General features: G+C 41.5%; 1 protein-coding gene across 2 annotated transcripts in view; it reads left to right on the forward strand.

The window, feature by feature from the left end:
- LOC134624423 (NACHT, LRR and PYD domains-containing protein 12-like) overlaps positions 1–24,090 on the forward strand; it is a 40,394-nt gene extending 16,304 nt beyond the window's left edge. The window contains exons 4-9 of one of the 2 annotated variants that reach the window (XM_063469410.1): positions 776–949; positions 3,097–3,273; positions 13,456–13,629; positions 16,957–17,130; positions 23,366–23,412; positions 23,561–24,090. In XM_063469410.1, the coding sequence (XP_063325480.1) occupies positions 776–949; positions 3,097–3,273; positions 13,456–13,629; positions 16,957–17,130; positions 23,366–23,412; positions 23,561–24,090 (1,276 nt within the window). The remainder of the gene's footprint in view (positions 1–775; positions 950–3,096; positions 3,274–13,455; positions 13,630–16,956; positions 17,131–23,365; positions 23,413–23,560) is intronic. The other variant, XM_063469411.1, reaches the window with a different exon arrangement.
- Positions 24,091–25,046: the final 956 nt, after the last annotated feature.

Genomic DNA, 25,046 nt, shown 5'->3' on the forward strand with positions numbered 1-25,046 from the left:
TCCTCCGGGATTTTCAAACAGCTGAATAAACGTTAAACAGAAAACAGATTAAAAAGAAGTGTGAGACGGTCGAGAATTTACTCCAGTGTCCTGTTATATTTTAGATAGCAAGGAGCAGACGGCCGAGTTTATTAAACTCCACCGACACCGCGGTGACGCAAATCTGAAGGCTAGACCGTCCCATTTCACAGCCTCGCACTTCCAACCTTTTCGGTCTTTGAAGGACCCGGCCCGCGAAGACCAGGTCCTCCTAAGGATGCAGCCGACGTTTTGGGACACAGCTAGTGTGTGATGTTCTTTCAGTGTTGCACTTTGTAGACGCTCCCTGAGCACTGGTCTCACAGCCAGCTGCACATAGAGACCAGTGTTGTTAGTCCAGGTCAGAAGATGACTTGTTGGAATGAAAATGAGTTTGTAGTTTGTCTGCTTTAATCATGTGACTGGAAAAAGGTGTTGGACTTCAAATATGTCCGTTTCTTTCACACTTCACCTTTAAAAGTGAAGCCTTGTGGTTCCTGGAAGGAAAAACACGACTTTTTCAAGTCTTTGTCCTGTTTTTATGATAAATGTACGACTTTAATGTGAAACATTCAGAGTTTTTTCTCTTGTTGTGTTTGTTTGAAGCTGCTTCCTGTTGGCTTCAGCTGTTTGGAGTTTCCATTTTCTAAACTTCTACATTCTGAACCTTCTTCAGCTCTGAACAGATGATGAAACACTGAATGATTTCAAGCTCACACTTTGTCTAATAAACTTACATCTTTCATTCTTTATACAGATTGATGGATTGTGGTTTGTCAGAGATCAGCTGTGATTATCTGGCAGCAGCACTGAAGTCCAACCCCTCCCATCTGAGAGAGCTGGACCTGAGTGAGAACAACCTGCAGGATTCAGGAGTGAAGCATCTGTGTGGTTTCCTGGAGAGTCCAGGATGTGGACTTGAAACTCTGAGGTCAGTCACATGTTTTAGTTGTGCTGAGATGAATATGATGTGAAAGTTGTGCTGACACTAAACTGCAGACATCAGGCTGATATTATACTGATCCACACTGAGGATCTTCATGGTGAAGTCTGTTTTCTTCTTCTCTGGTTTAGTCCATTGACTGCAGCAGAACAATGTTCACATTTCAAACAGTGAGACTCAACGTATGGCCCGCGGCCCACACGCGGCCTGCCCAGCTTTCCTGATTCAGAGAGAGGGGACCCTGATTAACTGTGTAGTGTTCTTCCTCACAGTTCTAAGTATCAGACACAACAATGAATAATCCACAGCTGACTGTCTTTAGCAGGTCAAAGGTCACGGCACACAGCAGACAGTGGGAAATATTCTAATTCTGATCATTTATCAGCACATATCCATATGTATAAAAACAAACACTGTGAGACTTGATCAGAGGTGTGATCATCACAGCAGAGGCCTTTGTGTCAAAGTCACTGAGGATCAAACAGAAACACATGAAGCAGATTTTCCTCTTCTGGCTTTTTATCGCAGATAACCTTCAAAATATTCTGCAGTCGATCAAAAACTGAAGCAAACCATGAATCAACATGTGAACATGAGCTGATGCTGCTGAAGTGAAGCAAAGTTACAGAGGTTTGATTACAGACACAGCTGAGAGTTTGTAATCTGTCATCGTTTTAAAAGCTTTCAATTTCTTCAGTATTGAACAGCAGAAATGAGGCTTTGTTTTCGGAGGCCGACAGCAGTGAACACAACAGCAGACTGGTGCGTAATAAGCAGTGAATAATGCAGAAAACAGATTTTTGAAGGTAAACTGTTCTTGAAGTACACTGAGAGAGAGAGAGCTGTGCAGGAAGTAAAGGTCAAAGTCAGAGAGAATTCATGACGATGTTCATCAAACGTAAAGCGTAGTTTGGATCTTCTTTTGCTGCTGGTTCACTCAGTTTTGGTTGGAGACAGATGAAACCTGCAGCTTCAGGATCTGTGAGCTGTCCACTTTCAGCCCCGACGGCGTGTCCGTGTACGTGCCGTCGAGTGAACGATCCACGCTCTGTGTTTCCATCTTTGTGTGTTTAGCTGCTCTCATTTACTGTTTTATCTGTTTGGTTGCTGTTGAAATACTTTTGGGAGCTTTAACCTGAGATTCTGGCAAAATACATTTATATTAAAAATCCATTCAGGATTGAATGAATCAACATCGCTTTATTCAAATTAAAACCATTTAAATAGGAAAATCCATTTTTTTTACAGCCGCCTCTAATGCTGGGTAATGTCAGCTGGTCCATGTGCAGCTGGCTGTGAGGCTCAGGGAGCGTCTACAAAGTGCAACACTGAAAGAACATCATAAATATTGAGGAATAACTGGACTCTCATACAGCGAGACTCAAATGCCTTTAAACATCAGCTTATCCTGCTGATCCAAGTCCAACACTGAGTTTGTAAAAACATGTTTGTCAATCATTTTGTTTGGTTTCTGAGGAAAATGATTCAATAACTTGCTGCTAATACACAACATTTCATCATATTTCCTCATAACCCTCTTTTGTCTGACCATTTGATCCCATTTGAATTTGCAATAAAGGATCCACAGAGTTTGGTGACAATAATGACAGTAGATGTTTGTGTGAAAGTGCTGGAAGCAAATGAGTGTGTGATGTTCTTTCAGTGTTGCACTTTGTAGACGCTCCCTGAGCACTGGTCTCACAGCCAGCTGCACATAGAGACCAGTGTTGTTAGTCCAGGTCAGAAGATGACTTGTTGGAATGAAAATGAGCTTGTAGTTTGTCTGCTTTAATCATGTGACTGGAAAAAGGTGTTGGACTTCAAATATGTCCGTTTCTTTCACACTTCACCTTTAAAAGTGAAGCCTTGTGGTTCCTGGAAGGAAAAACACGACTTTTTCAAGTCTTTGTCCTGTTTTTATGATAAATGTACGACTTTAATGTGAAACATTCAGAGTTTTTTCTCTTGTTGTGTTTGCTTGAAGCTGCTTCCTGTTGGCTTCAGCTGTTTGGAGTTTCCATTTTCTAAACTTCTACATTCTGAACCTTCTTCAGCTCTGAACAGATGATGAAACACTGAATGATTTCAAGAACATACTTTGTCTAATAAACTTACATCTTTCATTCTTTATACAGATTGAGGAGCTGTGGTTTGTCAGAGATCAGCTGTGATTATCTGGCAGCAGCACTGAAGTCCAACCCCTCCCATCTGAGAGAGCTGGACCTGAGCTCCAACTACAAGCTGCAGGATTCAGGAGTGAAGCATCTGTGTGGTTTTCTGGAGAGTCCAGGATGTGGACTTGAAACTCTGAGGTCAGTCAGCATGTTTTAGTTGTGCTGAGATGAATATGATGTGAAAGTTGTGCTGACACTAAACTGCAGACATCAGGCTGATATTATACTGATCCACACTGAGGATCTTCATGGTAAAGTCTGTTTTCTTCTTCTCTGGTTTAGTCCATTGACTGCAGCAGAACAATGTTCACATTTCAAACAGTGGGACTCAACATATGGCCCGCGGCCCACACGCGGCCTGCCCACCTTTCCTGATTCAGAGAGAGGGGACCCTGAATAACTGTGTAGTGTTCTTCCTCACAGTTCTAAGTATAAGACACAACAATGAATAATCCACAGCTGACTGTCTTTAGCAGGTCAAAGGTCACGGCACACAGCAGACAGTGGGAAATATTCTAATTCTGATCATTTATCAGCACATATCCACATGTATAAAAACAAACACTGTGAGACTTGATCAGAGGTGTGATCATCACAGCAGAGGCCTTTGTGTCAAAGTCACTGAGGATCAAACAGAAACACATGAAGCAGATTTTCCTCTTCTGGCTTTTTATCGCAGATAACCTTCAAAATATTCTGCAGTCGATCAAAAACTGAAGCAAACCATGAATCAACATGTGAACATGAGCTGATGCTGCTGAAGTGAAGCAAAGTTACAGAGGTTTGATTACAGACACAGCTGAGAGTTTGTAATCTGTCATCATTTTAAAAGGTTTCAATTTCTTCAGTATTGAACAGCAGAAATGAGGCTTTGTTTTCGGAGGCCGACAGCAGTGAACACAACAGCAGACTGGTGCGTAATAAGCAGTGAATAATGCAGAAAACAGATTTTTGAAGGTAAACTGTTCTTGAAGTACACTGAGAGAGAGAGAGCTGTGCAGGAAGTAAAGGTCAAAGTCAGAGAGAATTCATGACGATGTTCATCAAACGTAAAGCGTAGTTTGGATCTTCTTCTGCTGCTGGTTCACTCAGTTTTGGTTGGAGACAGATGAAACCTGCAGCTTCAGGATCTGTGAGCTGTCCACTTTCAGCCCCGACGGCGTGTCCGTGTCCGTGCCGTCGAGTGAACGATCCACGCTCTGTGTTTCCATCTTTGTGTGTTTAGCTGCTCTCATTTATTTTTCATTGAGACCTTTGGGTGGCGCTGTCACTTGGTGTTTCGCTCGCTTTGTGGTAGAGTATCACTTCCTGTTCCTGCTCAAACACAGTGGTGTTTCTGAGTAGCTTTTCTGCTTAGCAATTTAATTGAAATCTTTTGATACATCCCTTTTTTATAGTATAATCTTAACGTGCTTCATCTGAATCACCCTTTCTGTGTACTCACTACCTAATTTATAGCCAAAGTATTCACTCACTGTCTCTTTACTGTTTCGCTAGCTTAGCTTAGCTCGTAGCCGACTCGTTAGCACCATGGCTACTTCACCTGTCCCTGTTGCACTTTCCTGCTCATTGTGTCAGATGTTTAGTTACTCCTCGGCCTCCTTTAGCAGTAATGATACCTGTAACAAATGTAGCATATTTGCAGCTCTGGAGGCCAGGATTACTGAATTGGAGACTCGGCTTCGCACCCTTCATTCACCCGTAGCTAGCCAGGCCCCTGTAGCTGGTGCAGCCGAAGATAGCGTAGGCCCCGCTAGCTGTTCCCCGGCAGACCCCAAGCAGCTGGGGAACGAGGGCGGTTGGGTGACGGTGAGGAGGAAGCATAGTCTTAAACAGAAGCCCCAGGTACACCACCAACCTGTTCATGTGTCTAACCGTTTTTCCCCACTCGGCGACACACCCGCCGGGGGTCAAACTCTGGTAATTGGCGATTCTGTTCTCAGACATGTGAAGCTAGAGACACCGGCAACCATAGTCAATTGCCTTCCAGGGGCCAGAGCAGGCGACATTGAAGGAAATTTAAAACTGCTGGCTAAGGGTAAACGTAAATACAGTAAGATCATAATTCACGTCGGCAGTAATGACACCCGGTTACGCCAATCGGAGGTCACTAAAATCAATATTGAATCGGTGTGTAACTTTGCCAAAACAATGTCGGACTCTGTAGTTTTCTCTGGTCCCCTCCCCAATCAGACCAGGAGTGACATGTTTAGCCGCATGTTCTCCTTAAATTGCTGGCTGTCTGAGTGGTGTCCCAGAAACGATGTGGGCTTCATAGATAATTGGCAAACCTTCTGGAGGAAACCTGGTCTTGTTAGGAGAGACGGCATCCATCCCACTTTGGATGGAGCAGCTCTCATTTCTAGAAATATGGACCAATTTATTAAACCCCCCAAAATCTGACTATCCAGAGTTGGGACCAGGAAGCAGAGTTGCAGTCTTACACGCCTCTCTGCAGCTTCTCTCCTCCTGCTACCCCCCCAAAAACCCATCTCCATTGAGACTGTGTCAGCTCCCAAACAGACAAAAAACAAACCAAAAACCAGCAATAAAAAACTTAAACATAAAAAATCAAAAAGAAAGAACAATACAGAATCCACATCTGAACCAAAGAGTAAAACAGTGAAATGTGGATTATTAAATATTAGGTCTCTCTCCTCCAAGTCTCTGTTAGTACATGACTTAATAATCGACCAACAAATCGATTTACTCTGCCTTACAGAAACCTGGTTGCAGCAGGATGATTATGTTAGTTTAAATGAATCAACACCCCCGAGTCATTCTAACTACCAGAAACCTCGAAGCACAGGCCGAGGGGGCGGTGTGGCAGCAATTTTTCACACCAGTCTATTAATTAACGAAAGACCAAGACAGACTTTTAATTCATTTGAAAGCCTGATGCTTAGCCTTGTCCACCCCAGCTGTAAAACTCAGAAACCAGTCTTATTTGTTATCATCTACCGTCCACCTGGGCCTTACACAGAGTTTCTCTCTGATTTCTCAGACTTTTTATCTGATTTAGTGCTCAGCTCAGATAAAATAATTATTGTGGGTGATTTTAACATCCATGTAGATGCTAAAAATGACAGCCTCAACATTGCATTTAATCTGTTATTAGACTCAATTGGCTTCTCTCAAAATGTAAAAGAACCCACCCACCACTTTAATCACACTCTAGATCTTGTTTTAACATATGGCTTAGAAACTGAACATTTAACAGTGTTTCCTGAAAACCCTCTGCTGTCTGATCATTTCCTGATAACATTTACATTTACAATAATTGATTACACAGCAGTGGAGAGTAGACTTTATCAAAGTAGATGTCTTTCTGAACGTGCTGTAACTAAGTTTAAGAATATAATCCACCCACTGTTATCATCTTCAATGCCCTGTACCAACATAGAGCAGAGCAGCTACCTGAACGCTACTCCAACAGAGGTCGATTATCTTGTTAATAATTTTACCTCCTCACTACGTACGACTCTGGATACTGTAGCTCCTGTGAAAACTAAAGTCTCAAATCAGAAGTACCTGACTCCGTGGTATAATTCTCAAACACGTAGCCTAAAGCAGATAACTCGTAAGCTGGAGAGGAAATGGCGTGTCACAAATTTAGAGGATCATCATTTAGCCTGGAGAAATAGTTTGTTGCTTTATAAGAAAGCCCTCCGCAAAGCCAGAACATCTTACTATTCGTCACTGATTGAAGAAAATAAGAACAACCCCAGGTTTCTCTTCAGCACTGTAGCCAGGCTGACAAAAAGTCAGAGCTCTACTGAGCCAACAATCCCTTTAACGTTAACTAGTAATGACTTCATGAACTTCTTCAGAAATAAAATTTTTATCATTAGAGAAAAAATTACCAATAATCATCCCACAGATGTAATATCGTCTACAGCTACTTTTAGTACCATTGATGTTAAGTTAGACTCTTTTTCTCCAATTGATCTTTCTGAGTTAACTTCAATAATTACTTCCTCTAAACCATCAACGTGTCTTTTAGACCCCATTCCTACAAAACTGCTCAAAGAAGTCCTGCCATTAATTAATTCTTCAATCTTAAATATGATCAACCTATCTCTAATAATCGGCTATGTACCACAGGCCTTCAAGGTGGCTGTAGTTAAACGTTTACTCAAAAAGCCATCTCTAGACCCAGCTGTCTTAGCTAATTATAGGCCAATATCCAACCTTCCTTTCATATCAAAAATCCTTGAAAGAGTAGTTGTCAAACAGCTAACAGATCATCTGCAGAGGAATGGCTTATTTGAAGAGTTTCAGTCAGGTTTCAGAGCTCATCACAGCACAGAAACAGCTTTAGTGAAGGTTACAAATGATCTTCTTATGGCCTCTGACAGTGGACTCATCTCTGTGCTTGTCCTGCTAGACCTTAGTGCTGCGTTTGATACTGTTGACCATAATATCTTATTAGAGCGATTAGAACATGCTGTAGGTATTACAGGTACTGCACTGCAGTGGTTTGTATCATATCTATCTAATAGACTCCAATTTGTTCAAGTAAATGGAGAGTCCTCTTCACCCACTAAGGTCAATTATGGAGTTCCACAGGGTTCAGTGCTAGGACCAATTCTATTTACATTATACATGCTTCCCCTAGGCAGCATCATTAGAAGACATAGCATAAATTTTCACTGCTATGCAGATGATACGCAGCTCTATCTATCCATGAAGCCAGGTAACACACACCAATTAGTTAAACTGCAGGAATGTCTTAAAGACATAAAGACCTGGATGGCCGCTAACTTCCTGCTTCTTAATTCAGATAAAACTGAGGTTATTGTACTCGGCCCTGAAAATCTTAGAAATATGGTATCTAAGCAGATCCTTACTATGGATGGCATTACCTTGGCCTCCAGTAATGCTGTGAGGAACCTTGGAGTCATTTTTGACCAGGACATGTCCTTCAAGGCGCATATTAAACAAATATGTAAGACCGCTTTCTTCCATTTGCGCAACATCTCTAAAATTAGAAATATCCTGTCTCAGAGTGATGCTGAAAAACTAGTTCATGCCTTCATTACTTCCAGGCTGGACTACTGTAATTCGTTATTATCAGGATGTCCTAAAAACTCGCTGAAAAGTCTTCAGTTAATCCAAAATGCTGCAGCAAGAGTACTGACAGGGACTAGAAAGAGAGAGCATATTTCTCCTGTTTTGGCTTCCCTTCATTGGCTTCCTGTTAAATCCAGAATTGAATTCAAAATCCTGCTCCTCACTTACAAGGTCTTAAATAATCAGGCCCCATCTTATCTTAATGACCTTGTAGTACCATATCACCCTATTAGAGCACTTCGCTCTCGCTCTGCAGGCTTACTTGCTGTTCCTAGAGTATTTAAAAGTAGAATGGGAGGGAGAGCCTTCAGTTTTCAGGCCCCTCTTCTGTGGAACCAGCTTCCAGTTTGGATTCGGGAGACAGACACTATCTCTACTTTTAAGATTAGGCTTAAAACTTTCCTTTTTGCTAAAGCATATAGTTAGGGCTGGACCAGGTGACCCTGAATCCTCCCTTAGTTATGCTGCAATAGACGTAGGCTGCCGGGGATTCCCATGATGCATTGAGTTTTTCCTTTCCAGTCACCTTCTCACTCACTATGTGTTAATAGACCTCTCTGCATCGAATCATATCTGTTATTAATCTCTGTCTCTCGTCCACAGCATGTCTTTCATCCTGTTTTCCTTCTTTCACCCCAACCGGTCGCAGCAGATGGCCGCCCCTCCCTGAGCCTGGTTCTGCCGGAGGTTTCTTCCTGTTAAAAGGGAGTTTTTCCTTCCCACTGTCGCCAAAGTGCTTGCTCATAGGGGGTCATATGATATGATTGTTGGGTTTTTCTCTGTATTTATTATTGTGCGATCTACTGTACAATATAAAGCGCCTTGAGGCGACTTTTGTTGTGATTTGGCGCTGTATAAATAAAATTGAATTGAATTGAATTGAATTGAAATTGAATTTACTGTTTTATCTGTTTGGTTGCTGTTGAAATACTTTTGGGAGCTTTAACCTGAGATTCTGGCAAAATACATTTATATTAAAAATCCATTCAGGATTGAATGAATCAACATCGCTTTATTCAAATTCAAACCATTTAAATAGGAAAATCCATTTTTTTACAAAAGCCTCTAATGCTGGTTAATGTCAGCTGGTCCATGTGCAGCTGGCTGTGAGGCTCAGGGAGCGTCTACAAAGTGCAACACTGAAAGAACATCATCCATAAATATTGAGGAATAACTGGACTCTCATACAGCGAGACTCAAATGCCTTTAAACATCAGCTTATCCTGCTGATCCAAGTCCAACACTGAGTTTGTAAAAACATGTTTGTCAATCATTTTGTTTGGTTTCTGAGGAAAATGATTCAATAACTTGCTGCTAATACACAACATTTCATCATATTTCCTCATAACCCTCTTTTGGTGTCCTGGATAATCCGGCCCAGGATGAGGCCAAACTGAAATGGGATTAAATGTCTGTCACATATTTGAGCCTAATGTAAAAACATCCTCCATAAATATTGAATAATAACAATAATAATAAAGGGTCAGAAGATGACTTGTTGGAATGAAAATGAGCTTGTAGTTTGTCTGCTTTAATAATGTGACTGGAAAAAGGTGTTGGACTTCAAATATGTCCGTTTCTTTCACACTTCACCTTTAAAAGTGAAGCCATGTGGTTCCTTGAAGGAAAAACACGACTTTTTCATGTTTTTTATGATAAATGTACAACTTTAATGTGAAATATTCAGAGTTTTTTCTCGTTTGTTTGAAGCTGCTTCCTGTTGGCTTCAGCTGTTTGGAGTTTCCATTTTCTAAACTTCTACATTCTGAACCTTCTTCAGCTCTGAACAGATGATGAAACACTGAATGATTTCAAGCTCACACTTTGTCTAATAAACTTACAAATTATGGAACAGTCTAACAGAAGAAATAAAGGAAAGTAAAAACATAAATCAGTTTAAAATAAAATATAAAAACCTAATTTTAAATAACTATAAGAATGAAGAAAACGGGGTTAACCCAGGACGGTAATGTCGCTGGTAATGGTGTTGTGGTTCTTTTTGGGTTTTTTGTTTGTTTTTTTTGGTTTGTTTGTTTTTCCATAACTTGTGTATCTGCAAATATACACATTCTGTATTTTTCATATGAAAGAAACTATACTGTGGTGGGGCTTGCTTATTTCTTGTTTTTGATTTATTTACGTTTTGCTTTTTTTTTAACTTTTGTTTCATATGTTGATTGTTTAATTTAAGACTAAAAGAAAATTAAATGAATGAGAGGTAAAACTTGAGGGGGTAGGGACAAATAAGTAAATACTTCTGCCTACTCCTTTTCAAACAAATAATGAAATGATATTTTATAATGATTGCGAAGACACATGTTTGAAATGTTTGAAATAAAAATGAACTGAACTGAACTGAACTGAACTTTCATTCTTTATACAGATTGGAGCGCTGTGGTTTGTCAGAGATCAGCTGTGATTATCTGGCAGCAGCACTGAAGTCCAACCCCTCGTATCCCAGAATACTGGACCTGAGTGGAGACTACAACAACCTGCAGGATTCAGGAGTGAAGCAGCTGTGTGTTCTTCTGGAGAGTCCACGATGTCGATTTGAAACTCTGAGGTCAGTCACAATGTTTTAGTTGTGCTGAGATGAATATGATGTGACAGTCGTGCTGACACTGTGGATCAGTAGGCCCACACAAAATCCTTACGTCCTTTACGTCCACTGTGAGCGACCATCTTTGAACAGAGGCGGTGGTTTACGACACCAACTGTCTGCCATCTATAATCCAGTTCTGAGTTCCCTCCCCAGACGCCTTAATGCCCACTCACATCCTGGGCCATCTGACCTCAGGAAATCACATGATAGGGTGGGGCCAGGTTTCACAATGAGCTCACCCGAAACCCTGGCTGATTGGGACCCACACCCGCTTTCACACCTTGGCTCATGTGATTAGAGGATCATCAGGGGGTCCTTTGTCCCTCTTTGGGGGGAAACTCCCATTGGGTTTAAATCTGGGACTCTCCACCATTTGACCTTTGAACTGAAGAAGCTTCTTGGATGAGAGTTCGCACTGACGTCTACTCCAACGTAGGAAGATATGTCTGTGAAGGTTCTCAGTCATCCAGGTCATCGTAGTCTAAGGAGCTTGGAAAGAAAAGCGTCTGGACTTCTTTGAGTTGCTTGAAGACGTTTCAACTATCGCATGTCTGCCATTACCTGCCCAAAACCAGAAGTGATGTCAATTTTGTGGAAAATGTAGGGGTTTTTTTGTTGTTGTTTTTTTGTTTTTTTTTTACCTCCAGGGCCGTATAAGCCTATACTGGTGTTTTTAAAGTTATTTTTTACTTTATGACTTTCTGTGTCGTTTCTGGGATGCTTAGGACTCATATTGCACTGCTGGAAATAGTTTATTTTGATGCATGTGCTGTTTTTTTTGCAAATTTGGATTATAATATTTATTTCCATTTTTTCTGCAGTATATAAAAATTGGTGTATTTCAAAAATAAAACTATGAAGACACTCAAAATAAATTTCCTGTTGTTGGAAACTATTTTGTGCAACTTTTTTGTATTTACAGTTTTGAGGGATAAACCTCTTAAATTTCTCTAACTAGAAATATATGTTAAAAAAACAAAAACTATTTTCATTTTTTGTAGTTTATTGCACTTTTTTGCAATTTATGTAGTTACTATGCACTTAAGGCATACATATTATTAAAATTTGGGCTATAATGGTTGTGTTGATGTATATCAACTTGAAATGCTCCAAAAAATGGCACTACAACATGTAAAAATATAAAGATAAGCTCTAGTGGACTTGGTTCTATGGTAGGTCTTAAAGGGTTAATCCAAACACCTTTCTCTTTAAACTCTGTCAGTCACAGTATATCCAGTACAATCCTCTTCTTCACTGAGTCACACACATTCAGAGATCAGCGTGTCCTGTGTGTGCTCTCATTCACTCACACTCACTCTCATATGGCTGAAGACTGTTTGTACAGAGGCTAACCTCAAGAAATCACATGATAGGGTGGGGCTAAGTTTCACAATGAGCTCTCCGTAACCTTGGCTGATTGTGACCTACACCCATTTTCACACCTTGGCTCGTGTGATTAGGTAGAGGATCAACAGGGGGTTCATGACCCCCTTGGCGGACTCTCCCACACGGCTTAAATCTGGGACTCTCCACCATTTGACCCTAGAAAGAAAGAAGCTTCTTGGATGAGAGGTGAAACGTCTTCAAGAAACTTAAAGAGGCCCAGATGCCTTTTTTCTAAGCTCTTTAGATGACTGCGAACCTTCACAGACACCTCATCAGTGTCACTCTCAGAGCTACCAGCCCTTTCCTAAAATCACAAAGCTCTGCATTGAAATCAATGATATCAAAGCTGGAATTAAATGAGTCCAAGTCTTCTGCTGATTCAGCATCACATTCATCTTTGGTCCTTGTTCTGCATCCCCACCATGGACTTCATTCCTTTCCAAGCCAGCCTTGAGTGTCCTTTATTCAACTTATGCTCTGCTTTACTTTTAGATCTGATTTTAGCTGTTTTATCTCTCTTTGAACAAGTTTATGTGCCTCGATCTTTTTCTTCTCTCCCTCATAACAAGACAGTTTCTTCTGACTGAGATGCTTGAGTGATTTACTAATCCAGGGCTGCTTATTGGAGAAAATAGTTCCTGTTTTCAAAGTAATCCCCATTTTTCCCAGAAAGAAATGTAAGTAGAAATAGATGATCTAAGTGAGAACATGAGCCTTTAAAAAGGCTCTTCTGAGGCTGCTGCCAGTGGCCAAACCCTCCAACAAAGCTCTGTAAATAAATATGTGATCATAGCTTTAGTTTTTAAATGTTTAGTCTAGTTAACACAAATCAGGTGGGAACAACTCAAATAAAATATCAAAAATATTAAGTGGTCATCGGTACTCAGTTTGTTCAATACTGAATACATTGGAGCACAAATTGTCCACATTTCTGAAATATTTCTGGGTGTAACTGTTACCAAAGTGCCATTTAGACCTGGCCTGTGGTTGTTATCTAAGTGATAATCATCAATTCTACTAAAACAAATAAAAAATAAAGACATTTGACACATTTTGTTGATATCAAAAGCACACTGAACAATTCAGTGTTTTTTTACTGCTGTTCTCTCTTCACTTCTTCTCCTCTGATTCTCTCCACATGTTGCTCTGCATCAGTTTCCTGACAAAAACAAGATTAAATATTGCTAAATATAATAGTATCTCATTACACTTCAACATAAGTGTTTTATTTTTGTAATTGTTTATCTGTTATTTTTCAGACTGAGTCACTGTGACCTGTCAGAGAGAAGCTGTGAAGCTCTGGCCTCAGGTCTCAGCTCTCAGACCTCTAATCTGAGACAGCTGGACCTGAGTAACATTAACCTGAAGGATTCAGGCGTGAAGCTTCTGTCTGAAGGACTGAAGAGTCCACGCTGTACACTGGAAACTCTCAGGTGAGATCAAGCATTTTTCTTTCATCAGCTGACAGAATTAGCAAATTAATAATGAGGCAGTCCTCTAATAAGAGGAGAAGTGGAGGTGTTTTGAAGGGCAACATACTCTTATGTTAACAAGACAGGAAGTAGTTCCTGGGAACTGCTTCCTTTGTTATTGTCTAAGTAGAAACATGAAGGAGAAACATGATGGTGGATCTTGTACAATCATTTGTTGTGCTGGGCAACCATGAACACTTTGAATCACCATTAATGGCATTGCTACAGCAACATGCAATCATGAATTCAAAAGTAACATATTGTGTACTTATTTTAATAGTATTGCAGTATGAGAAGTGCGACATTCAGTGTGCAGAAACAAATCAGTTGCTTTCTAACAGCAGTGTTCCCTTTAACACAGCAGCAGTTCAAATATTTCTGTCAATCTGAGCTGAAACATGAATCTAATCCAATCAAATATCAAATCAAAGTTCTTTGCCTCTGCCAGGACGTTAACATTTGATCTAGTTTTTTACAAAGTTCCCCTCAGAGTCCAGAGCCACCAACAGCAAGTGAACATTTATAAATGTGTGTTTTCAGAACAGGAAGCAGCAGAACTATTTTTCTGTTATCAGGTAGCAGCACAAACGCTCATCAGCTCATTTACTGTGCAGGACTTTGAGTGTGTGAAGTGAGTGTTTGTGCTGGATTTCCTTTGGAGAATCTCAGTCAGAAACAAGACAAAGAAAAACACTTTCAGTCGTCCAGGTTGAGTTGACAACATGAACTGCATTTATCTGTCTCTGACTTGACATTTTCTTCCTCCTCTGCACCGAGCCAGCTGCTAAGACACAAGCTCACTGACATTTTCTGATGACAAAGAAACTCTCTTCTTCTGTACAATATGAGCAGCAACAGAGAACAAGCTTTCACAGGTACAGATGTTGCAGCTGTGGCCAAGTACATGTGCTGCATGTTTGAAGCTGCACTCTAATGGACAGACCTCTGTACTGATGGTGGGCTCTGCTCTGTATCCACCACACTGTTCTCAGCTGAGTCTTCCTCCTGTTCACAATCACACTCTGATGAAGCAGCCAATAGGGCCAACTTCTTTTCTGGTGGCTTGGATGTTGTTGCTTCCACAGGTTTTCCTCCAACAACCCTCTATTCCTTCAGTAAGTTGGTGACTAAGGCCCAAACTTCAGCCTCTCAGATCTGGGTAAACACTTGAGCTCCTTGAATCTGGCTCCAGTGCAGCAGCAGTTTTTACATATACAATGTTGGCATTTTGCTTGCGTGTCTCTAGGTCTGTTCTGAATGTAGACTTGACTAGACTGAATGATGACCATGTAGGCGGGGGTCATCATCTGAGCTCTCCATCACCTGAGAGAGATGACAAAACACAGAATCACAGAGCATGAAAACCAACTTTTCTCCTCCCAGAAGTTGTCACAGACCTGCAACAGAAACAAGAATCAAAGATTCAAATGAGAATGTAGAGCATTCATTTAGTTATATACACAAACATGTCCTCTACATATTCATGCTGTATTTACACACACATACAGAGGCTGTTTGTCTCTCACACACAGACAGGACACTGAGAAATACGTCATGTTAAATATACCTGCAGGGTTCCAGCTGTGCACTTTGTCCCTGTTAGCTGTGATTGCCATGGCAACCTTGGTGTTGTGCGCGATGCAGGGACGTGTTCAATGGCAGACGTCTGGCAGCAGCATCATATATGATGCACTATCTGTACTGAGTGTGCTGATTTTATTTCAAATGTCCCACTGCTGTGCAACATGAATCACATGTTCTGCACGTTTCTGTAACTCCCAGGTAACCATGGTTACCCAGCTATGCCCAGTAGTCTCCAGAGAGACCAACAGCTGGTTCATGTTGTAACGCTGTGGCTTTCGTAGTCTCTCCTTTTTCTACAGCTCATGTGTTCTTCTTGTGATGCTGCGTCTTGAGGCTCATACATGCCGTCATTTGTTGAACCTAAGAACGTTCCTCAGACCGACTTCTTCAACAACACTAATCAGCCTGCAGTTTGTAGCTACTCACTTCATACTTCATACTCACTTCACTGTGGCGTTTGTTAGCTTGTCTTTCTTTGGTTTATCTAGACTCGTCCCACAAACTGAATCTACGTAGTCTGCCCAAGCCTCCCACCACTGTTTGTTTGGGTTTGTTTGCTGCCATCAACAGCGTGTAATGCATTTAAGTGATACTTCAGACTTGAAGAACTCCAACGATAAAAAACTCAACTTTGCTTCCAGATAACTTTAGTTGTATCAACACTGCCCTCTGGAACAGTTTAAAATGAACATGTCAAAGACCTGTACGTGTCTCCATGTTTCTGTCCCCGCCCCTTTCTTTCTGTCCTGGGTCATGTGAGCGCTGCAGTAGTATTAGGCCCACCCTCAATGCTCTCATTGGCTGAGACGCATAATGACGCCCATTTCAAGCCAGCACTGGTCACCATCCCTCCTGTGACCCATGGCTTTTCAGAGCCAGTGAGCACTTTCACAATAATCATGATTTTTAAAACTGTGATTAAAATAATTGCTGACGTTAATCAATTAATGAGTTAACGTGATAATAACAGGTTAACTTGCCCTAATAATTAGACTTTGGTGACAAACTGATGTGATCTCCATGTTTCCTTTGTTGGACTGTGGGCGAGTGTCAGAACTGAATGTACTGAGTAACATGTAGAGTTTAAATATGTGTCAGTTCCAGTTTTAGAGCTCTAAAGTGCAGCTATCATGTTAGGAATATGTTAGGAATAGACAGAAACACTGAGGTCAAATCTTTATTTTACCACTCGCTGCATTCTTGATGTTCATGAATTCAGCAGGTTCATTATTGTCTGCAGCATTAATCTCATATTTCCATCTAAAGTGTTGAATTTGACTGTTTGATGTTCTTTATGATCTCTGGCACCAGTTCATCTGTAGGCTGAGCTCAGTCCATCCATTTAGTGAAATGATGTTTAAAGATCTCCTTGTTCTGTGAGCGTGCACAGATCCTGAAGCAGAAAGCCTGGGTTAACAGAGAAATGATCATCACTGTGATGATGCTCATCATCTCTGACTGGGATTTGAGGTTTTGTCAAACCAGCAAACACAAAGAAAGCCTGGTTATGTTGGACTTGGTGTGGAAGCAGCTCCCAGTTTGAGTTCAGGAGACAGACACCCTCTCTACTTTGAAGATCAGCTTCAAACTTTCCTTTTTGATAAAGCTTATAGTTAGAGCTGGATCAGGTGACCCTGAACCATCCCTTAGTTATGCTGCCATAGAGATGGATAACAGACGGATTGTTGTTTTGTGTGTCTGCAGTCTGTCAGGCTGTCTTATAACAGAGGAAGGCTGTACTTCTCTGGCCTCAGCTCTGAGCTCCAACCCCTCCCATCTGAGAGAGCTGGACCTGAGCTACAATCATCCAGGAAACTCAGGAATGCAGCTGCTGTCGGCTGGACTGAAGGATCCAGGCTGGAGACTGGACACTCTCAGGTATGGAGAGAATGGGCGTTTATCAATATGCGTACTTGTGCATACTTGCGTTCTCGTGTACTCGTGAAACGTCATCAGTCGGAGACCAAGTACTGTTCCAATTCGAAGTACGCATCAAGCCGAGAACGCGAAAAAGTCCCGGATGTGTTCTCGGTCCGCCCATTTTATCGAGCATGCATCGGTGTAGACTTGGGACAGCTAAATATCCCAGAATGCATTTCGTCCAAAACTCAACAGCGGACTCCCGGCACATCGTCCGTCCCCCCGCTCGCGGACTTCTCACTACTCAGGTTAAAGAAACCCCAGCAGCTGTCTATAGTATTGAGTGTACACTAGAATAGAAATAAAAGCGTTCTAACATCTCACCTGCTTGTTTTTATTAAGGTATGTACACGTATGTACATATACACTATTTTTATTAATAGAGGTTTCACTACTGAGGTTAAAAATGATATATAAGTCACTTAGATCACTTCTAAATGTTAATGTTTGGTTTATTTCAGTGTTTTATTTGTTCCTGAGTAAACCGGTTTGGCTGTGATTAAAGTTAAGCTTCATAACATGTTACTCACAGTTAAATTAGGAGGGGACGGCAGTAAAAACTCCGGACCTGTGACATCATCACGTACGCAGGTGTTCCGACTGTACAAATCACAGGTCCGTGCTCCCGTACTTGAGAATTGAGAAACATCCCACGAGTCCGTGCTCGCGTTCTCGGCGGGTACGTACTCCCGTGCGTTCTCGGCGAGTACGTACTCACCGAGCACGCGAGTACGTACTCGCGTACTTGGGCATTGATAAACGGCCAATGTCTGATAGAGGAGGAAGAGCTGGAAACATTTCCTGTGTCCTTCACTCACTTCCTGTTTGTTTCCTGTAGATGAGACATGAACAATCACACATGCAGGAATATTTTCAGGGACAGACATACTAGTCTAGCTGGATAGTACATGGATATTTATGTAGGGGGTCTCCAAGGAGTCTGTTTGCAGGAACATCTAGGTCACAGGTGTACCTGAGATAGATGCCAGTGTACCTAATAAAGTGCCAGCTAACATTTGGAAATGGAAGCTTAATGACAAACTTCACAGCTGAATTCACAATAAATTTGTTCTCAAGTGCACATTTTTCTGTTATTGTTCTCAAACAACAGAATGAGAATGAAATATTGATTCTAACAGGGCCCATAAACAGCATTAGCTTAGCAGCATTAGCTTATCAGAGTTTCCATCATGGTCACACAAATCCTTAGCAGAGTAAAGTGGCCTACTTAGCAATACAGTGGGGCAAAAAAGTATTTAGTCAGCCACCGACTGTGCAAGTGCCCCCACCTAAAATGATGACAGAGGTCAGTAATTTGCACCAGAGGTACACGTCAACTGTGAGAGACAGAATGTGAAAAAAAAATCCATGAATACACATGGTAGGATTTGTAAAGAATTTATTCGTAAATCAGGGTGGCAAATAAGTATTTGGTCAATAACAAAAATACAACTCAATACTTTGTAACATAACCTTTGTTGGCAATAACAGAGGCCAAACGTTTACTAAAGGTCTTTACCAGGTTTGCACACACAGTAGCTGGTATTTTGGCCCATTCCTCCATGCAGATCTTCTCCAGAGCAGTGATGTTTTGGGGCTGTCGCCGAGCAACACGGACTTTCAACTCCCGCCACAGATTTTCTATGGGGTTGAGGTCTGGAGACTGGCTAGGCCACTCCAGGACTTTCAAATGCTTCTTACGGAGCCACTCCTTTGTTGCCCGGGCGGTGTGTTTTGGATCATTGTCATGTTGGAAGACCCAGCCGCGTTTCATCTTCAAAGTTCTCACTGATGGAAGGAGGTTTTGGCTCAAAATCTCACGATACATGGCCCCATTCATTCTGTCCTTAACACGGATCAGTCGTCCTGTCCCCTTGGCAGAAAAACAGCCCCATAGCATGATGTTTCCACCCCCATGCTTCACAGTAGGTATGGTGTTCTTGGGATGCAACTCAGTATTCTTCGTCCTCCAAACACGACGAGTTGAGTTTATACCAAAAAGTTCTACTTTGGTTTCATCTGACCACATGACATTCTCCCAATCCTCTGCTGTATCATCCATGTGCTCTCTGGCAAACTTCAGACGGGCCTGGACATGCACTGGCTTCAGCAGCGGAACACGTCTGGCACTGCGGGATCTGATTCCCTGCCGTTTTAGTGTGTTACTGATGGTGACCTTTGTTACTTTGGTCCCAGCTCTCTGCAGGTCATTCACCAGGTCCCCCCGTGTGGTTCTGGGATCTTTGCTCACCGTTCTCATGATCATTTTGACCCCACGGGATGAGATCTTGCGTGGAGCCCCAGATCGTGGGAGATTATCAGTGGTCTTGTAAGTCTTCCATTTCCTGATGATTGCTCCCACAGTTGATTTTTTCACACCAAGCTGCTTGCCTATTGTAGATTCACTCTTCCCAGCCTGGTGCAGGTCTACAATACTTTTCCTGGTGTCCTTCGAGAGCTCTTTGGTCTTGGCCATGGCGGAGTTTGGAGTCTGACTGTTTGAGGCTGTGGACAGGTGTCTTTTTGACAGATGATGAGTTCGCACAGGTGCCATTCATACAGGTAACGAGTGGGGGACAGAAAAGCGTCTTACAGGAGACGTTACAGGTCTGTGGGAGCCAGGGATTGTCCATGTTTGAGGTGACCAAATACTTATTTGCCACCCTGATTTACGAATAAATTCTTTACAAATCCTACCATGTGTATTCATGGATTTTTTTTTCACATTCTGTCTCTCACAGTTGACGTGTACCTCTGGTGCAAATTACTGGCCTCTGTCATCATTTTAGGTGGGGGCACTTGCACAATCGGTGGCTGACTAAATACTTTTTTGCCCCACTGTAGCTGCTCAAGTTGTAGAAAGCAAGGGAAAACAGTATTAGCATTAGCTGCTAATGGCAGCCTACTTAGCATAAACGCTTCACATCGTTATAACGCAAGGGAAAGGAGTCACTCATGGCAGCCTATTTAGTATTAACGTCTCACATCATTATAACACTAGAGAGAAGGGTATTAGCATTAGCTACTAATGCTTATTCACCTCAAATTGGCTACTTAGCTGCTAATGGTAGCCTACTTAGCATAAACCCTTCACATCTTTATAACGCAAGGGAAAGGAGTCACTCGTGGAAGCCTATTTAGCATTAACGTCTCACATCATTATAACACTAGAGAGAAGGGTATTAGCATTAGCTACTAATGCTTATTCACCTCAAAATGGCTACTTAGCTGCTAATGGTAGCCTACTTAGCATAAACCCTTCACATCTTTATAACGCAAGGGAAAGGAGTCACTCATGGAAGCCTATTTAGCATTAACGTCTCACATCATTATAACACTAGAGAGAAGGGTATTAGCGTTAGCTACTAATGCCTATTCACCTCAAATTAGCTTTAGCTGCTAATGGTAGCCTACTTAGCATTAACTCCTCACATCGTTGTTACCCAACGGAAAAGAGTATTAGTATTAGCTACTATCATTTATAATAAGTAAGAGAAAACAGTGTTAGCATTATTGAATAATGCTAATTCACATTAAATTAGCATTAGCTATTTACAACAACGTACTTAGACTTAGCCGCTCACATTGTTAAATTGTTGTAAGGGAAAACAGTATTAGCATTAGCACATAATGCTAATTCACGTCAAAGTAGCGTTAGTTAATAACGGCAGCCTACTTAGCATTAACTGCTCACTAATATAATGCTAATTCACATCAAATTAGCATTAGCTGCTCACATTGTTAAAAGGGAAGGGAAAACGATATTAGAATTAGCTGCTAATAATTATTCACCTAATTAGAGTTAGCCCCTAATGGCAGCCTACTTAGCATTAACTCCTGACATCATTATAATGCAGGGGAAAAGGGTTACCATTATCGGATAATGCTAATTCACATCCAATTAGCAATAGTTAATAACAGTAGACTTCGTATCATTAGCTGCTGTCATTCTTACAAAGCAAAGGAAAACGGTATGAGCGTTAGCTGCTAATGCTTTTTCATCTAAAATTAGAATTAGCCACTAATGGCGTCCTATTTAGCATTAACTCTTCACATCGCAGGGGAAAAGTTAAAATTGAATGAAAAAAGGTGTTCACATTAGCTACTCATATTGTTAAAAAGTAAGAAAAAACATTGTTAGCATAAGCAGAAAATGGCAATTCACCTCAAATTAGTATTAGCTAATAACGGCAAGAATAAAGCAAGAAAATATGGTATTAGCATTAGATGCCAATTCCTATTCACCTAAAATTAGCATTAGCCACTAATGGCAGTCTACTTAGCATTAACTCCTCACTAATATTGTATCTACTCTGGTCGAAAGAATCCACGCTTCGTACTGATGTCCACAATTCTTTTATTCCTCTTCCAATCATGGAGCACCGTGAAAACTAGAAACAAGTAAAATAATATCAATAGCACATATGATAGTCATCTCAGCCACTTATTTCCTTTCACAAAGTGCACAAGTGTTAAAAAAATAACAGCATAATGTTTTTTACCGTGTACGCCTTGTAAAACCAGCAGTAGAAAAGATGTATATTCCGAAAAGTCCGCCGTGTTACCGTTCTGTCTTGTCTCTCCCGCGCACAACTTCCGGTTCCCGCGACTCACAGGAAGTGACCACTTCACAATAATTTTTAACAGACACATTTCTTATAAAAAATAATGGCCAGATCACTGGATTCACAGATTATCTTTTTCCTACTACAAATGTACACAAACATGAGTACCAAATGAAGAAAACAAATAGAAAACAATATAACAATCTCAGACGCGCTTCTGGTGTTGTCATGGCAACCCACAAAAACATTACAGCGACAGCTACAAATATAATGCTAATCCACATCATATTAGCATTAGCTGCTAGCATCAGCCTACCTAGCACTAGCTGCTCACATTGTTAAAAGGGAAGAGAAAATGATATTAGCATTAGCTGGTAATAATTATTCACCCCTAATTAGAATTAGCCGCTAATGGCAGTATACTTAGCATTAACTCCTCACATCGTTGTAATGCAAGTGAAAAGAATTAGCATTATCTAATAATGTTGACCTTGGCCCACTGGAAAAGTTCAGAACTAAAGATTTAGGAGGGTTTCTTGATAGCTCTTTCTCATTTGAGAAACAAATTCTGTAATTAAACCAGCTGTCAGGTTTATATTGTTGATTGTCATTTATGCTTAGAAATATTTACTCATATATGCTTAGAGTTTTATAATCGATTGCACAATGATAGAGGTTTGATCCATAGTAGTGTGTAAAGACTCTGTGTGCCTTCCAGAGTGCTCTGGCATGCACACACAACTTGGGGCCATGAGAGAGGTCGAACCTTCTCTTACTGATTTATGGTATAGGAGCCCTTTGTTAGGGGGACCGCTGGACTCTTAGCACCAGCTTTGGGAGTCTTCACAGGGTCACAAATGGAACACACACACACACACACACACACACAAACACAGACTGGTACTCTGTGTTCATACCTGTATAAGGCATCATATGTTAATGAACTTATGCATATTCATGCAAGCTCAATAAAGAGCAGTGTTACGAGGGAGCAGACGAGAGCGACTGAGGTCAAGCGAAGGAACGGCGCCGTCACAGTTCTCTCCCTCATGAATTGTCTGGTTCCAGCGGGGGGTCTGTGCTAGACGACCCATCACCAGCTTTTTCCAGCTTTTTCCACTGGTTACCAGTACGTCGTAGAATCCACTTCCAGATCTTGTTGTCTTTAAATCTCTGAGTGGATTGGCTCCATCTTATCTCTCTTTAACAAAAATAATCCAAGCAGAGCCCTCAGGTCTGCAGATAAGCAGCTTCTGACCAGAACTAGATGTAAAAACAGAGGTGAGCTTTATCGATGGCTGCAGCCAAACTCTGGAACAGTCGCCCTTCACATCAGGTCGTCACCAACACTCGACATGTTTAAAACCCGGTTGGAAACACATTTGTACTCTGTAGCTTTCAATTCTGACGAGTCTTTATAGTAATTACTGTGTATGTTTCCTATTTTATCTCTACTCTGTGCAGCAATTTGGCTCAAGCTGTTTTTAAATGTGCTGATAAATAAATGTAGATTTCTTTGAATCAAACAGTGGAGCCGAGCTTTGAGCTCAGTGTGTAACAGTGTGTGTATGAGAGCCATGTAATGTCCATGTGTGCATGCTGACTGCTCTGACCCCTCCTCCTTTCAGGGTGGAGCCTGCTGGAGTCCGATGGTTGACACCAGGTCTGAGGAAGTGTAAGTGTGTTTTTAATGGGATTCATGAAAACAAAGCAGCACACATTCAACCATCTTCATCATGTCAGGAGTCATCATCAAAGTGTCAATCAATGAACAGATGATGGATCAGTAACTGCAGCTGGATTGTGTTTGTTCTCTCCATCAGATTCCTGTCAACTCACAATCGACACAAACACAGTGAACACAAACCTCCAACTGTCTGACAACAACAGGAAGGTGACACATGTGGAGGAGGTTCAGTCATATCCTGATCATCCAGACAGATTTGATGTTCCTCAGCTGCTGTGTAGAAATGGTCTGACTGGTCGCTGTTACTGGGAGGTCGAGTGGAGAGGATACGTTTATATATCAGTGAGTTACAGAAGAATCAGAAGGAAAGGAGGCAGAGACTGTTGGTTTGGATACAATGATCAGTCCTGGAGTTTGTTCTGCTCTGATGATGGTCCTCGTACTGTCTGGAACAATAACAGACCAATATCCATCTCCTCCTCCTCCTCCTCCTCTGTCTCTAACAGAGCAGCAGTGTATGTGGACTGTCCTGCTGGCACTCTGTCCTTCTACAGAGTCTCCTCTGACACTCTGATCCACCTCCACACCTTCAACACCACATTCACTCAAACTCTTTATCCTGGGTTTATGGTCTGGTCTCGTGGTTGCTCAGTGTCCCTGTGCTGAGTGTAAAGAGTGTCTCCTGTTAGAGAAACACTCTGACTGTTGAACAGATAGTTCAGTCTGTACATGTCGGTCTCTTTCACTCACAAACACGTTTTCACATTCATGGATTCAATCAGTTGATGTTTGAAACTCTTCTAAATGATTCCTTGTAAACTTCTTCCTCTTCAGTCACAAACAAACAGGAAGTGATGTCACATGTGTTCCTGTCCACACAGCAGAATGAGTCTATTGCTGACAGTGATGTACAAACAGAGTGAGCATTTCTGAGGCCAAAATAAACTGAGTAGTTCACTGAATGAACACTGTGAGCTCAGTTCCTTCATCATTAGTATGGATTATATATGTATATGTATTATATTAGTGTCATATATATCAGGTGCTGCTGGTTTCAGTCATTGTGCAAATGTGCTGTTTGTAAGGTTGTAAAGCTGCAGTCAGCTGAGACTGAAGAAGTCACCTGATCAGTGAGCAAACGTGAAAACGTCCAGATGAACAGAATCAAGCTTTTGGGATCAGCCAGCAATGCAGCATCATTGTTGTTCAGGTTCAGAGGTTTGCAGGAATGAACTGATGACCAGAAACAGCTGCAGAGTCCAATCAAATACCAGCTGGAGTCCAGCTGCATTTGAAGAAGTCAAAGAAAAGTAAGGATGGCAAAGGGCGATGTTTTCAGTCTGACTGACAGAGAAACCTGTAGCTGCATCTACATGTGAGGCAGAGGCCACACAAGCAGCTTTCTATGTTTCACAGTGACTGAGATCTTCAGTGGGGGTGGACATGCTCCTGTACAGACCTCTGAGGAGAACCAAGGTGCAGTCAAAGAGTCCAGTCTGTCCTCACACATGTCAACATGTGGTTTCATCAGGTCTGCTGTCAGCTAGCAGGCTCACATCAGAATCACTGTTCCTGAAAACACAGTCTGTGTGACATCATCAGTCAGCTGATCGTCCCAGATC

This window comes from Pelmatolapia mariae, linkage group LG3_W (assembly GCF_036321145.2).
Source record: "Pelmatolapia mariae isolate MD_Pm_ZW linkage group LG3_W, Pm_UMD_F_2, whole genome shotgun sequence".
NCBI classification, from domain to species: Eukaryota; Metazoa; Chordata; class Actinopteri; order Cichliformes; family Cichlidae; genus Pelmatolapia; species Pelmatolapia mariae.